At 41.0% G+C, this 16,949-nt stretch overlaps 1 protein-coding gene across 7 annotated transcripts in view; it reads right to left on the minus strand.

The window, feature by feature from the left end:
- The window catches only part of ssh (Protein phosphatase Slingshot), an 834,886-nt gene that overhangs the window by 25,601 nt on the left and 792,336 nt on the right, over positions 1-16,949 (minus strand). For 6 of the 7 annotated variants that reach the window (XM_067141516.2, XM_067141515.2, XM_067141517.2 and 3 more), the window contains one exon: positions 2,337-2,531. The exons of the other annotated variant lie outside the window; for it this stretch is intronic. In XM_067141516.2, coding sequence (XP_066997617.2) covers positions 2,337-2,531 — 195 coding nt within the window. The remainder of the gene's footprint in view (positions 1-2,336; positions 2,532-16,949) is intronic. 7 annotated transcript variants of the gene reach the window in all.

Consider the following 16,949-nt stretch of genomic DNA (forward strand, 5'->3'; position numbering starts at 1 on the left):
AAATTTTATAATGTTTTTCAGTGTTTGCTTCACTTCCCTGTTTTTTTTTTTTTTTTTTTTTTTTTTTTTTTTTTTTTTTTTTTTTTTTTAATGAAAAGCTTCATAAAATTATTTTACATAATGATTAGAAATGGGTTCCTGACACATTTGATAACTTGATACTCAACTTGTTACAGATCAATCCTATGTTCATAGAATACAACTTTTAATCCGTGTTGTCAACTTGTTAGAAGTAACAGATTTTAAAGTGGTCACAAGGAGTACATTTCTCAACTAATAAGTTTCAAAATACTGGTTTGCAGGTATAGCAAGAAATTGGGCTCATTTTTAGCTGTACTGATCCCGAAACAGAAGAGACCTTCCTACGAATTTCATCAGATGCTCTGGTGCCAGTATGTTTGAAGTACAAATTTATTTTTTAGTAATATACCAGGGCAATAAAATGTGCCTAATAGCAGCTTGAATATATTTTCAAATACGATATTGTGCTAATTTGTAGGATTATTTATTCTCCGTTTGAACGGCTATGGAAAAACCATGCTCTGAATACAAAATAACATAGTTCTGTTCCCATTTTCACACCAGGCAAATGCTGGGGCTGTACCTTAATTAAGGCCACGGCCGCTTCCTTCCAACTCCTAGGCCTTTCCTATCCCATCGTCGCCATAAGACCTATCTGTGTCGGTGCGACGTAAAGCCCCTAGCAAAAAAAAAAAAAAAAAAAAAAACCCATAGTTCTGAGTGTAACCACAACAGACACTTTCAGTAAACAAATCCTGTGGTTTATTTAAACTATCAAATCACAAGCAAGGAAGCAACTTTAAAAATGTCGGTACCTTTTGCATTAAACATGATTTTGATTTTAGACTGCTGATTTAAAATATTTCAGACTTCCTGGCTTCTATCTTCACGACAAAAATTTTGTGAAATTTCATCTTCTCCCCAGAGGTGGACGTCTGTTTCTTAGCTAGATTTGAAGTTCCTGCTTTCAAATCTTGAAAATCTTCCTTGGCAATCCTTTGCACACGGAAATGGTTCTCCACTCGAACCTTTTCTACCAGTCTGTAAAAGTCCTCTGGAGTAAAGACATTGTCTGTTTTCCTAATCCCTTTCTCAATAACATCAAAGTCACTGTCAGAAGACAAAAAGGTATGTCCAGGACACAAGTGATAATGTTCTATGGAATCAAAAACTCCAGCCGTTACAAGGACATAGTACATTAGGTGTAACATTATTCTTCTTTCTTTTCTTCCAGTAACCTTTATTTCTTGCAACTACTAGGCATAGAACTATCTTCACCAGTCTAGCTCGAGCAGCTGAGGAGCGAGGTCGTGTGGTGTAGTGCGTGCCGTGAACATGGTCGGTATTGAGCAGTACCAGGCCGCGATTGGGAGATGGCAGGCGAAGAAGAAGGAGACCAAGAATGGACGGGTGCTTAGAAAAGAAGGAGTAATAATGAGTGAAGCGGTGCTGGTAGTGACGGTGATAGCGGTGTTGCTGGTTATTGGGGGGGTGGAATTAAACCCAGGCCCAAATACCAGCGGAAAATTTAGTATGGAGGACTTGGCAGCACTCAAGGTGGTAGTGAGTGAGGTAATTCAGGAAAAGTGTCAATGGGATAAGGTGCAGGAAATAAAGGACATGATGGAGAAGCAGAGAAAGGAGTTAGGGAACATGAAGAAATGGCTTGAAACGAAGACAGAGGAATCGAGCAGGAGAGTGGATAATAATGAGAAGGAAATCGAGTTAGTGAGAGGGGCATAGAACTATCTTCACTGTCAGCCATGATGTCAACGCTAAAACATGTGACAGCAAGCACGTTTGCTATTGGCTACCACATAGCTAACAATGTTACCGCTTGGCTTAGCTCCCTCTTGCACTGCAAGATTGCGATTCAGAGATATTCCAAAATCTTTCTTTTGTACAGTGGGAGAGAAAAAGTGGATAATAGTATACTATAATATAATATAATATACTATAATATAATAGTATAATATAACAGTAATATCAAAATATGTCAATAACTCATTTTTTAACAATTTGTGAGTTAGCTCCCTCTTGCATTCTAGCACACAGTTCTAGACCACTAAGTGGTATGAGAGATATGGCTTCCATTTCACAACCTATAATGGATGTGGAAACAGCTGAGAGGTACTACTGTACACCTTCAAATATATCTAAGGCTAACAATTCTTACAATACCAGAATCTCAAAATCACTACAAATGAAGTTGTGATTCTTGATTTCTGAAGTACAGAATTTCAAATGAAAGTTTCACAGTTGGAATGTGTCTATAAAATATGTTTAAAGAGTGAAGTTTTTCTATGTGAACTCACTTGGTGCGCACAGAGTCGGGCGAGGGTGGTCTCCGCGACTCAAGATTATCCATGGCATGCCACTCATTGAGACAGGAGCGGTCAGACTCAATACGCTGTTCATAGTAACTGACCCAGTCATGCGTCAGCCCACCCTGGAAGTAATTTTGTTCACGGGCCTTGAAGCTCACTTTATGGAGGGTCTGCAGTGCCGACCTGTCAACACAATATATTGTTACATATTATCACTGAAATATACCAAGACAAACAGTAATACCCAAAGCTAAATCTAAACTAACTATCATGGTCTTGAGGGTTAGAAATCTTTCCATGTAGGTGAATTAAAATTAGAAATGTGAGAGCTTACAGCATAAATAAATGATAAAACACCCATATGAAATTACATGAGATCACAAACTATGAACAACTGAGCAATGTATATTGCAGTTTTTACTACCCATTTGAAAGCAAATGATTCACAATGTACATATTTCTGTTGTTAAACTGAAAGAATGGTGAAGGTTTATTTCCAAAACAGCATTATCTTCTTCAAAAGTGAAATTTATCAATACAGGGTCTGTCTTATAAACCCAGACCGAACGCATGGTGTTTGTACTGTGGGCTACGACAGCTGCGGTATGGAGCCACGTGCATAGTTCTTGACCTTGCAAGCAGCCTGAACGTGTTCGATCTGGCAAGCAGCTACCAGTCTGAATCTCAGCTGTTAACATGGTGAGGTAGTTATCATTGCAACACCGTATTTTCGTATGTAAAAGATCTGGTTTCATCTTAATGACCATGTGAACTGTCATAACACCCGCTATTGGTGTGCAGAAAATCCTAGTGGTGTTTATGAAGTCCCTCACTATGATAGGAAGATTGGTGTTTGGTGTGCTGTTAGTGCAAGATGAATAACTGGGCCTTTTTTTTTTTTGAGACGACAGTAAATGCAAAGAGGTGCCAAGGTGACATTTTGACGCTGCTCTTCTATCAGTTAATGGAGGAAGAAAAATTGCATGGGTGGTTTCAACAAGATTTAGCCCCTGCTCATACAGCAGAAGATTCCCTTCTTATAATCTCAGAAGCGTTTGCAGACAGAGTGATCAGTGCTAGTCTATTTCCCCTCGTCCTCCATATCTAACAGTGTGTGATTTTATTTGTCGGGTAAACTGAAATAAAAAAGTATATTGAACAAATCCTCCCACATTCGAGGAACTGAAAGAAAACATTACAAATTAAACCAGAAACATTACAGTGGCAGAACTCGCTCGCGTCAGCCAGAATGTGGTTACCAGATACAATGCCTGTATAACCCAGGAAGAACAACACTTCCAGCATCTTTTATAAGGTAAGATTTCATATAAGATTTTATACGCGCTTGAAGCAGGGCGGCCATGTGCGATGTAAGTTCGGCAGAAGCAGCTGCCATAGCGCAGAGTACAAACACCGTGTTTCAGTCTGAGTTTATGATCAGAGACCCTGTATATCTTATTCTAATGGATATGTTGGATGGTGATCTAGAGACCAGTGAATTAGCCTCATGACTGGAATAGTGGCACGAATTTTACATAGTTCCTTATCTTTTAGGTGGCCTGTGATGGGCTCAGCCAACTGTAGACACGAGTGCCAGAAGAACTACTTCCTTCAGGGATGATGGACCAGGTGGTCAACGATCTTCTGCAGCATGGCATCATCAAACGGGGTGAGTGTTCTTCGGCCTTTCCTCTGTTCCTCGTTCCCAAGGACTCAGGGGATGCGCAGGTCATCTATGACCATAGCGCCTGGACCCCATTCATTATTCACCCTCACTTTTCTCTTCAAGGCCCAGCGCAGGCGCTACCTTTCATTCCGCCCCATCACCTGGCCTGCAAGCTTGACTTGCGGTCCGGTTTCTATCAAATTCCCACTGATCCATGTACCCGACACCCATACGGTATTCTTTACCGCGGACGACGGTATCGCTGGACCCGCCAGCCGATGGGCATAGCCTGGCCCCATCCATCATGCAACGCTGGGCCATAGCAGTGCAGGAGCTTCTGTCCCACGACTTTATGATTCCCTATCTGGACGACTGGTCGATCCATGGTCCCGATCTTACTGATGACGTGATGCAGCTGATTGATACCTACCTTACCACTGTCGTGGGTATCACCATCAACTATGCCAAGTCGGTCCTGCACCAGACACCCACTCTAACACACCTGGGCGTCACCATCGATATCGCCGCCCAGGAAATTACTACGCATCATGCCACACAGGAGCGCGCCCTCTTCCCTTGTGCGCACCCTGCCAACCCTTTCCCCTTATCAACCCCAACAGACGGCGGGGTACTTCTCATGGCTAAGCTGGGTCATGAGTTGGCCCCGTTTTCTGCCCCGTCACATTCTTGCAGGCGAATTCCTCTGGGTTCGACGCCTGCTCACCCCTTACTTCGTGGTGATGCCCCGTATCATGTTCCCGGGTCGCCACTCCATCGATGGGTACACGGACGCCAACCCTGGTCCATCGCGGCCCTCAACCAGGCCTGGACCCAGGCCTTCCAGGACGCAGCATGAATCAACGTCGCCGAGACAGCCGCAGCCATTGTCGGCCCCCTGCATCTTCTCCAGGACTCGCCATACCTACTTGCAAATTGTGTCAATGTGTATACCGACATTTCCGTGGCTCGATATACTCTCCAATCGGGCCGCGGAGCTGTCCTCCAGTGTAATCAATTTGTATTGAACTTGTACATTATGATAATAAAGTTAGTTGCACAGAGGAGGGTAACCCTCTCGTGGTGGCCCATCGCCTCTGCCGACAACCCGGCGGACGCTCCTTCCCGGGAAGTGCTGTCCTTAGTACACCCGAGCCTACAAACCCTATAAAAAGGGAGGCTCGCCCCGGGAAGGAGGTCAGTCAGCGAAAGAGGTAAAAAGGGGTACCCTACACTCACATTATGTTATTCTAACATAATTGCTCTCTTAGAATCTCTGTGCTAAAAGTTGAACATTGAAAGTAAATTTGTAACATTTTTTCAAATGGTAATATTTGCTAAGAAACCCAAACTTTGAGTTTGACTGACAGATTGACAAACCTAGATTCCACTGTGCGTAACTCAAACGCAATCTTCCTTTTCCCAGAATATTTCCAATTTCTGTCAAGGATCCTACAATTGACATGAATGCCAAGGTACCTCCTTGATCATCTACAACCTATGTTGTAACCAATATTTCCACTTGACTCAATTCTGAAATTCTATGTTCACTTATTATTTCTCTCAAAAGCACCTTTCCTTTCTCATTTCGTCATACATAGAAACTTTTTATTTTTATTTTTCTTTTTTGCTAGTTGCTTTACGTTGCACCAACACAGATATGTCTTATGGCGACGATACGACAGGAAAGGCCTAGGAATGGGAAGGAACCGGCCGTGGCCTTAATTAAGGCAGAGTCCCATGTGAAAATTGGAAACCACAGAAAACCATCTTCAGGGCTGCCAACAGTGGGGTTCGAACCCACTCTATCCCGGATGCGAGCTCACAGCTGCGCGCTCCTAACCGCATGGCCAACTCACCTGGTATACATAGAAACTGAGCTCTGGAACATTCTACCTCAGTACAGACTACCACTACAGAAGGCTAAAAGACAAAACTGTTCAATTCATGCAAGTTTCTCTAATGGTGAAATATCAAAGTATTCTTTATCATTTTTTGAAGACTGTAATATGGTCCTTTCCAATTCATGCTTTCTTCCATATTTCTACACTGTATATAAATCTGAATTACCTGATAGAGACGCCACAGTTGCCATGGTACAAGGTCAAACTGCTCATCTCTACCCTCCCAGCCATATTTTTTTTCACAACTTGCTCTACATCGCACCGACACAGATGTGTTATGGCGACGATGGGATAGGAGTAGGAAGGAAGCGGCCATGGCCTTAATTATGCAACAGCATTTGTCTGGTGTGAAAATGGGTAACCACGTAAAACCATTTTCAGGACTGCTGACAGCAGGGTTCGAACTCATTATCTCCCGAATACTGGATACTGGCCACACTTAAGCGACTGCAGCTGCTGAGCTCGATAATGACTATAAATGAGACAGACTACTTTTGAATGTGGTAAAAAATGACATTATGCTGAATGCACTCCCATCTATGAGCCTAAAGATAAATATCTATCACTGTAACTTCACAGCGTGCTTCAACCAGCAGGAATGCTTGTTCAGAAGAGTGTTGAAATACTTCATATAAGTCAAAGTACTGTACCATATGCACATGGTCTGTCTTCTGTTTCAGATTATCTGAAGATAAGAAATAATAAAGAGTAGTCTCCTATATACTACCTTACCAAAACAAAGAATCAGAAATGGGAAGGAATAAATCAAGTAATGTACAGAAAGGTAGGAAAATGAACAGGACAGACTATGCGAAGACTGCAGTCTCCTAGCCCTTTTGTATTTTCCTGTATGACCTTGTCTCTCTTTCTATTGTTCACTCTTCCGATGGTGACCTGTCATTGTGCTCATCCTTTCTATTAATGTTCCTAGCTTTATATATAAGACTTGATTTGGCAGGCAGGCAGGCAGGCAGGCAGGCAGATCGATAATGGATGGATAGATCTATCACTTGGGTATAATCTTCCCCATCCAGCCTCCAACAAAACATCATGACTGATGCATCATCTACTCCATGATATCCCTTATTTTCCATCATATATCACAATGAAAGTGTTACAGGTTGATCAGCCACCTATTCTTTAAAGAATGAACACCTTTATTTTACCTACAAGGCCCCAGTAAAATTTTCAACTGTAGCTCCAGATTACAAGTTACTAGTATCTATTTCCTGTAGATAAACTTCATCTTGTTCAATGAGAAGTAATCTTATACTTTACAGATGTCGTGCCACATTTCCCCTCAGTTTTCTGAATAACGATATGATTCACCATTAATTGTTTCTGACTCATGACATTTCAGACCACTGGGATGGCAGTTAGAACAACCATAAGATATACCAATCTTGATCATGAAATGATTATGCAATGAGTGTCCAGGCAGCCTCTAAAAATGAAACCTTTGAACTGCAGGGTTCATGAGAAGAAGGAATTATTTATATTTGTACCTTCTATCCGTATGCATTTATAGCTTTCTGTCATTATTTTTCTGATATTTCTTTTTCTCCTCATCACTTCCTGCAGTCTATTGCACTTTATATCATATGTTTACTGCCCAATACAAGTGAGAACTACATGAACCTAGCATAGCATAAAGTGAAGATCGCAGAATAAGACTTTAACAGGAAGACAGAACAGAAGCAGTCACAACCACATCCTCTAGTAATTCCTATCAAACCCGTAGTTACATAACCATTGCTAATTCCTGTAGTGATGATTAATGAAGATACTGAGTATAATATTACAAGCTATGATTAGTTCAATTCTCCAGCCACATCAAGTAAAAGAGTTTCTGTATAGTAGGTGCTCATCTATTACATAATCTGCTATGCAGAATTTTGTTCCAATTCAACAAAAATGTGGAATAAATGAACAAAACACTACTAACTTATATCAAGACCATTCTCCTCTTTTAATTTTGATGAGGCTCGTATTACAATTCCAAATAGCTGTAAGAGAATGGCCATTTTCTCTTTCAAATGCTTTCATGCGCATGTAAGTGGATGGCTTCAGGTTTTTTTTGTTTGTTTTTTTTTTTTTTTTTTGCTATTGCCTTTACGTCGCACCGATACAGATACGTCTTATGGCGACGATGGAATAGTAAATGCCTAGGAGTTGGAAGGAAGCGGTCGTGGCCTTGATTAAGGTACAGCCCCAGTATTTGCCTGGTGTGAAAATGGGAAACCACGGAAAACCATCTTCAGGGCTGCCAACAGTGGGATTCGAACCCACTATCTCCCGGATGCAAGCTCATAGCCACGCGCCCCTAACCGCACGGCCAACTTCAGTATTTTAGTACCAATTACAAAAATGAATTCTTCCATGACAGGAATGTGTTTCGTATCCATCAAAGATCCTTAATAGCTCATTTTGTTTTATCCCTTAACTGTAACTTTGATGGGGTTAGTTTCATCACTGGTTTTCAGTCCTAAGACTGATTAGTTGCCATAAAACACGTATCCATTTCATGCCATTTTCATGGAAAATGAAGTAAGGTAGTTTCCCCTTGCCTTCCTCACCAACAGTAACCCATCTTGGGATATTTTACACCAGCCATTGTCCCACACGTACAGTTCTGCCTGCCGCGGTGGTGGTACCAACCGTTGACATACTGCGTGTTCTTCCGCCTAATATCTCCTTCAGGAAACATTGCTGAACTATCTCCTTCATTTGATGGATTTTAGTGGCACTTCCTTCACCAAGGGAGCTCACCCTCCTGAAGCCGTTGGTTCCCTTAAGGTGTAAAGTTATTTACTGCCGCACAACACTATATGTTGAATCACAGGTGGTATAGTTAGTTTAAAGAAAACAAAATGAAGAAAAGGAATATTCCAACATTAGTCAGTCTTTAATCTGTACTGGGATACTAGCCAAACTACGATACAAAGTTTCTGTGACTACTACTAACCTGATACAGCCCATGTGAGGCAGACTCTACAACACGGGTGGGTAGTATCTGCTGTGTACACGAAATGCCGTGTTGGGGTGGTGAAAGGAAGTTTTATATAGTGTAAATTCCACTAATGTTGTGGACGGCACAAAGACCTATTTCCCAAGCCAAAGGAATTACAGTATCTATTCATGATTAAAATTAATAATGTTATTAGTTTTACATCCTACTGATTACTTTTGCAGATGCCAAGCTGCCAGAATTTTTGTCTAGCAGATCTTCTCTTATGTGCCGGTAAATCTACCAACATGAGGCTGACGTATTTGAGCACCTTCAAATACCACCAGACTGAACCATGATCGAACCGGCCAACATGAGCTCAGAAACTGAGCTCTGTACTCTCTGAGCAACTCAGCCCAGCATATAATTGAAATCCCATGACCCGACCAGGAATCAAATAGAGGATCTTAGGCCTTAAGGGCTGAAAAGCTGACCAGTCAGCCAAGGAGCTAAACGTCAGCTAATCTAAAAGCCAGGAATATGGTCCTTTAATATATGCTCAAACATAAATATGAGACGAATTTTCATCTAGACATACATTGTCATAAATAAACTAACCATACTTTTCAGTTTTAGTGCATGGTACAAGGTATCCTTTTTTTTTTTTGAAAGGTCGTCATACAGGGCATCCAGAGAGAGTATAATGGGATCTTACTTGGATGGCCCATGCATGATTCTTGGCTCTGTCAGAGGATTAAAACCCAATCAATCCTGTAACATGAGGTAATCGACCTCATGAGAACAACCGGAACATTTGAATTGTACACACAATCCTTGAAAACAAACGATCCCAACAAACACTGGGATGATACCTAACAAGCAGGTGACAATCTATCGAAGTATGGTTACCACATCTACACAGGTAGTGAACAGATTTCTTATGTGTGAAGTATGCAGGATTTTATTTTAACGTACAACATACATACATACATACATACATACATACATACATACATACATACATACATACATACATACATACATACATACATACATACATACATTATCATTATAGACTGTTATGCCTTTCAGCGTTCAGTCTGCAAGCCTCTGAGAATTTACTAAACGTCGCCACAATCCTCGATTTGCAACTAGTGTTGTGGCCTCATTTAGTTCTATACCACTTATCTTTAAATCGTTAGAAACAGAGTCTAACCATCGTCGTCTTGGTCTCCCTCTACTTCTCTTACCCTCCATAACAGAGTCCATTATTCTCCTAGGTAACCTATCCCCCTCCATTCGCCTCACATGACCCCACCACCGAAGCCGGTTTATGCGTACAGCTTCATCCATCGAGTTCATTCCTAAATTAGCTTTTATCTCCTCATTCCGAGTTCCCTCCTGCCATTGTTCCCACCTGTTTGTACCAGCAATCATTCTTGCTACTTTCATGTCTGTTACTTCTAACTTATGAATAAGATATCCTGAGTCCACCCAGCTTTCGCTCCCATAAAGCAAAGTTGGTCTGAAAACAGACCGATGTAAAGACAGTTTCGTCTGGGAGCTGACTTCCTTCTTACAGAATACTGCTGATCGCAACTGCGAGCTCACTGCATTAGCTTTACTACACCTTGATTCAATCTCACTTACTATATTACCATCCTGGGAAAACACACAACCTAAATACTTGAAATTATCGACCTGTTCTAGCTTTTTGTATCACCAATCTGACATTCAATTCTGTTGGATTTCTTACCTACTGACATCAATTTAGTCTTCGAGAGGCTAATTTTCATACCATACTCATTGCACCTATTTTCAAGTTCCAAGATATTAGACTGCAGGCTTTCGGCACAGTCTGCCATTAAGACCAAGTCGTCAGCATAGGCCAGGCTGCTTACTACATTTCCACCTAACTGAATCCCTCCCTGCCATTTTATACCTTTCAGCATATGATCCATATAAACTACAAACAGCAAAGGTGAAAGATTACAGCCTTGTCTAACTCCTGTAAGTACCCTGAACCATGAACTAATTCTACCATCAATTCTCACTGAAGCCCAATTGTCAACATAAATGCCTTTGATTGATTTTAATAATCTACCTTTAATTCCATAGTCCCCTAGTATAGCGAACATCTTTTCCCTCGGTAACCTGTCATATGCTTTCTCTAGATCTACGAAACATAAACACAACTGCCTACTCCTCTCGTAGCATTTTTCAATTACCTGGCGCATACTGAAAATCTGATCCTGACAGCCTCTCTGTGGTCTGAAACCACACTGGTTTTCATCCAACTTCCTCTCAACGACTGATCGCACCCTCCCTTCCAAAATGCCTGTGAATACTTTGCCTGGTATACTAATCAATGAGATACCTCGATAGTTGTTGCAATCCTTCCTGTTCCCTTTCTTATAGATAGGTGCAATTACTGCTTTTGTCCAATCTGAAGGTACCTTACCAACACTCCACGCTAATTTGACTACTCTATGAAGCCATTTCATCCCTGCCTTCCCACTATACTTCACCATTTCAGGTCTAATTTCATCTATTCCTGCTGCCTTATGACAATGGAGTTTATTTACTATCCTTTCCACTTCCTCAAGCATAATTTCACCAACATCATTTTCCTCCTCCCCGTGAGCTTGACTGTTTGCAACACCACCATGATGATTTCCTTTTACATTGAGAAGATGTTCAAAATATTCCCTCCACCTCTCCAGTGATTCCCTGGGATCTGTTATGAGTTCACCTGAATTACTCAAAACACTGTTCATTTCCTTTTTCCCTCCCTTCCTCAGATTCTTTATTACTGTCCAGAAAGGTTTCCCTGCTGCTTGACCTAGCCTTTCCAGGTTATTACCAAAATCTTCCCATGACTTCTTTTTGGATTCTACAACTATTTGTTTCGCTCTGTTTCTTTCATCTACGTACAAATCCCTGTCTGCCTCGGCCCTTGTTTGGAGCCATTTCTGATAAGCCTTCTTTTTACGTTTACAGGCTGCTCTCACTTCATCATTCCACCAAGATGTTCGCCTTTTCCCATCTTTACACACAGTTGTTCCTAGGCATTCCCTTGCTGTTTCTACTACAGCATCCCTGTATGCCACCCATTCACTTTCTATATCCTGAACCTGCTTACTGTCTACTGTTCGAAACTTCTCACTAATCATATCCATGTACTTCTGTCTAATTTCCTCGTCCTGGAGATTTTCTACCCTTATTCGTTTGCAGACAGATTTCACTTTCTCTACCCTAGGCCTAGAGATACTTAGTTCACTACAGATCAGATAATGGTCTGTATCATCGAAAAATCCCCGAAAAACTCGTACATTCCTAAAAGATTTCCTGAATTCAAAGTCTGTTAAGATATAGTCTATTATGGATCTGGTACCCCTAGCCTCCCATGTGTAGCGGTGAATAGCCTTATGCTTGAAGAATGTATTCGTAACAGCTAAACCCATACTAGCACAGAAGTCAAGCAAACGCTTCCCATTCCCATTAGCTTCCATATCTTCCCCACATTTACCAATCACCCTTTCGTATCCTTCAGTTCTATTCCCAACTCTCGCATTGAAATCGCCCATTAGCACTATTCTATCCTTGATGCTGTTCCTGACCACGATGTCACTCAATGCTTCATAAAACTTGTCAACTTCATCCTCATCTGCACCCTCACATGGTGAATACACGGACACAATTCTTGTCCTAATTCCTCCCACTGACAAATCTACCCACATCATTCGCTCACTTACGTGCCTAACAGAAACTATGTTGCGTGCAATGGTATTCCTGATAAAGAGCCCTACCCCAGACTCTGCCCTTCCCTTTCTAACACCCGTCAAGTACACTTTATAATCTCCTATCTCTTCCTCGTTATCTCCCCTTACGCGAATATCACTTACTCCTAGCACATCCAGATGCATCCTCTTTGCTGACTCAGCAAGTTCTACCTTCTTTCTTCCATAAGCCCCATTAATATTGATAGCTCCCCATCGAATTCCATTTCGTTTGCCAAGTTGTTTCCAAGGAGTCCCTCGCCTGTCAAATGGGAGTGGGACTCCATTACTCCCATAGGTCCGAGGCTTGCTTAAAGTGTTCTGAGCTCGGTAAATTCATGAAGCAGGATGCTGCCCTACTTGCACATAGTCCAAGTGAGGATCTCTCCTCTAACGGGTTATGGACCACCGGCGAATTGTGTAGTCCTAGCTGCCTGAGCACAACGTACAAGTTGCCGAAAAATGTAAGTTCTGGGGGTTTTTCCTTAAATGCAAATTGAAAATTGTCTCTGTAGTATATTATAAGAAGTTTTTCACAAATTTAAAAATTAAATGTTTTCACTGGAGTGTATAATATCTATCCAACGGAGAATTCTGGAAGACAAGGATTTCAAGTATATAGTATGGCAATCAAAACATTATTACTTTAAACAAAAGTGAAATTTTTTCTGCTCTCTGAGTATCGTGACCCAAGGGCTTTGCCAAGTCACTGGCGAGTTGGTGCCATTCCTGATGATCATCATCTTTCTGAACAATAATTTTCCATGGGAACCCTGTAGCCTCACAAATCTGGTCAAGCCATCTTTTTGTAGCTCGTTCTCGCAACCTTTTACTGATAACATTTTATTGGGCAATTCAGTTTTTTACAGGTTGTCATCTTTCCTTCTCATAATGTAGCCAAATAATTGTAGTATTTTCTGTCTTACAAGGTTACACAGAAAGTTTTCCTGGTTGATGGAATTGCTTGTTCTCCTGGTTGTTCATCGTAATCGTAACATCCACTGCCACCATCACATCCCAAAGGCAGTTATGTGGTTGTTGCCTTTAGACTTCACAGCCCAAGTTTAACAATAATAGTGAATTAAAAGACAAGTGAATTGACTAATTCTTTGTATTCATAGTTGTTGGTCTGTTTTTCCACTCTGTCTTCAATTCTTCCATAGTTGCACGTCCCAGAAGAGTATGTCTCCCAATCTCTTTCTGACAGTCACTGGTGTCTTCTACCACTGAACCCAAGGATGTGAACTATCGTACTCTTTAAAGTTTGCTTAGTTGTCTAGTTAATTCATGTAGATGGCTTGAAAAATTGTAGTGAACATCCCCACGTACTTACTGTACTGTCTGTCCTGATAACTAGTGTGGCAGTGATATCTATTCTAGTGGGTATAATGGTATATACAGTGTGGTCGGAAACAACATGATATGTGTATGTTAGAGGGTTGGTGATACTGACAAATAATTTGAAAGAAATAATCCAGTGTCTTGCGTCGTCGTAATTTGGTCAGCTGCTGAAATTAGCCGATCATATCGCTTCGCAGGCGAATTCAAATGGGCTTTGCGCGTCAGTGTTACTAACTTTGCATGTGGCTTGAGAGCCATGCCCAGAAATCAGCATCAAATACACACACACACCGCTGGATTCAGCCGGTGTCACCGTAGCGCACTAGCTACGGCCCGATCCTGTGAGTTCGGAGGTCCGTATTCGTACCCTTCCCTGGCGAAGTTTTATTCTTCGACCGGTGCTCTTATGCCAGTCTTAAATCACGTGCATATTTAGCAACACCACCTCACAAAACCTATTTGAATTGCCTACAAAGTTATCTGATTGGCTAGCTTCAGCAGCTGATAAACTGACAACGGCACAAGATATAGAATTAATTTGAAGAAAATAATTAATCAGTATGACCAACTCTCTAACGCTCACATACCTGGTTCATGTTGTTTCCGACCACCACGTGTACTACATGGAGAAACTGCAAACATTCTAAACAACATTAAAATGTCCAGACTGATATATTTTTCATTCTCCTTCCGCAGAAACCAGGCAGAAAATTCAAGTTAACAATTATATTTCAGTGCTTGTTCTTATGTATAATTTGTGAATTTCTGAAATTAATAAATTCAAAAACAAATTTCTTATAATTGTTAAAACTTTGGGTTAAAAACTGGAGCATCTAACCAAGGTAGTCAGCATGCTTTACGTACTTAAAAGTGAGACAAGCATACATGAACGCAGAGCGAGGTTTGAATTTACCTAAGTTGACCAACCTTAAAATTATTTTCTGTGTTTCCCATCATAACCACGGGAAACTTCTGGGTTAGTACCTTTCTAAAGATCATAGCAGTTCCATTCCTAATCCCATACCTAATTAAATACATATTAACAAACCAGAGCATACTCAACAGTACACACACAGTAAGTACACAGCACTATTGACCACAAATTTGAAACCCCCAATCGGGCCGATGACCTTAGATGTTAGACCCCTTAAACAACAAGCATCATCATCACCATGAAACCCCCAACGAGAATTACGAAGCTACTTACCATAATTTTCATTATCAATTATTACTGTATGTATTTACGTTTAAAAATTATGTGTTCAATTGATAATGTATTTGTAAACTTTCAAAAACATGACATAAAACTTAAGTCAAGGGACATTTTAAAATTAAATTAACTTCTTAAATTAATGTAAGAAATTAATTCATGCAATACATGAACATATCCTTTCTCTTTCATTTTATCTTGCCTGTTGGCTAAGAAAGTGAAGTAGTCTCCTGAACTGCTACTAATGGGCTAAGCAAACTTTATTTACAGTACATTTCAGGCATGACTTCACATTTCTAAACTATTCTGGTTATTTCATACTTATGGCAATCTGCACACCATATTTTGGGCATTTCTCTAGCGTAGCTTTGATTAAAACTTGTGAGGTAGGGAGGAGAGGGGGGAATATTTTCCTGAAATTCAGGTTTCATTACAGTATTTTTTAACTGATTTTAGAAAAGGCAGAAATCTCTTTTGAAATCACTGTACCCAATGGCGTATCTGGTGAAGAATCTTGGAATAATTCAGAGAGGTTTAGAGTGCTAACTTGGCCTAAATTGATATCCCTAGGGCAGTTTTAAGAGGGAAAGAAATCTTACATTAGCCACACTTCTTTTCTTTTATTTGCTTTTTAATGCATATCTTATATCATATCATATATGGCTATGCAAAAAAAAGACTGCAGAGCCGGAAGGTCAGTGACTCGACAGTGGGCGATGGCAACTTACGGTAGCTATTTTAGTGTTGTTTCTCTCCTGGTAGGTACTTTTCCACATCCATTCAATAATAATAATAATGTTATTTGTTTTACGTCCCACTAACTACTCTTTTGCGGTTTTCGGAGACGCCGAGGTGTCGGAATTTAGTCCTGCAGGAGTTCTTTTACGTGCCAGTAAATTTACCGACACGAGGCTGACGTATTTGAGCACCTTCAAATACCACCGGACTGAGCCAGGATCGAACCTGCCAAGTTGGGGTCAGAAGGCCAGCGCCTTAACCGTCTGAGCCACTCAGCCCGGCACACACATCTATTCAAAGGAAATGAAAATTATACCAGGTCGGATGGCATTCTGACCAATCCAAGGACTGAACAATTACACTTGCACAGACTATCAGAAATATCTGAACCACCCACGTACCTGTGAGTAGTGATCAAAGATATTCAGTTGTAGAGATATGGAAATTAAGTTTAAATATATGGAAACTGAAACACAGGAACTTGGAATTCGAATTAACATTAAGAAGACAAAGGAAAAGCGACTGAGAAACCAAAATAATACACCACTGCAACTGGACAGGCAGATTATAGAGAGTGAATAGTATCCGCTACCTAGGAAGCATTGTAACGAACGGAAGGACAGATGCAGATGTTCTCAGCCGTTTGAACAAAGCTAAGGGTGCTTTCGCAACACTCCGTCCAATATAGAGTTCTAAAGAACTCTGCATGAGAACAAAACTGCGGATCCTCAATAGCAATGTTAAGTTCGTGCTCCTTTACACGTGTGAAACCAGGAAACATTTTAGGGATATACTGGCCAGAAATGGGGTCAAATGAGGAATTGGTGGAAGAGAACACAGCAATTACTGATTGAACAGAGGAAAGTGGCAGTGGATAGGCCTGATGACAGCATAGCAAAACAAGCTCTCGAGTGAAATCCTCAGGGCCAGAGGAGGAGAGGAAGACCTTAGATGACATGGAGGAGATCAGTGGAGACAGCGAGTGAGCGGCTTGGGTATACACTGGGGAAGCCGAAACA

The sequence above is a fragment of the Anabrus simplex genome, chromosome 2, assembly GCF_040414725.1.
Source record: "Anabrus simplex isolate iqAnaSimp1 chromosome 2, ASM4041472v1, whole genome shotgun sequence".
NCBI classification, from domain to species: domain Eukaryota; kingdom Metazoa; phylum Arthropoda; class Insecta; order Orthoptera; family Tettigoniidae; genus Anabrus; species Anabrus simplex.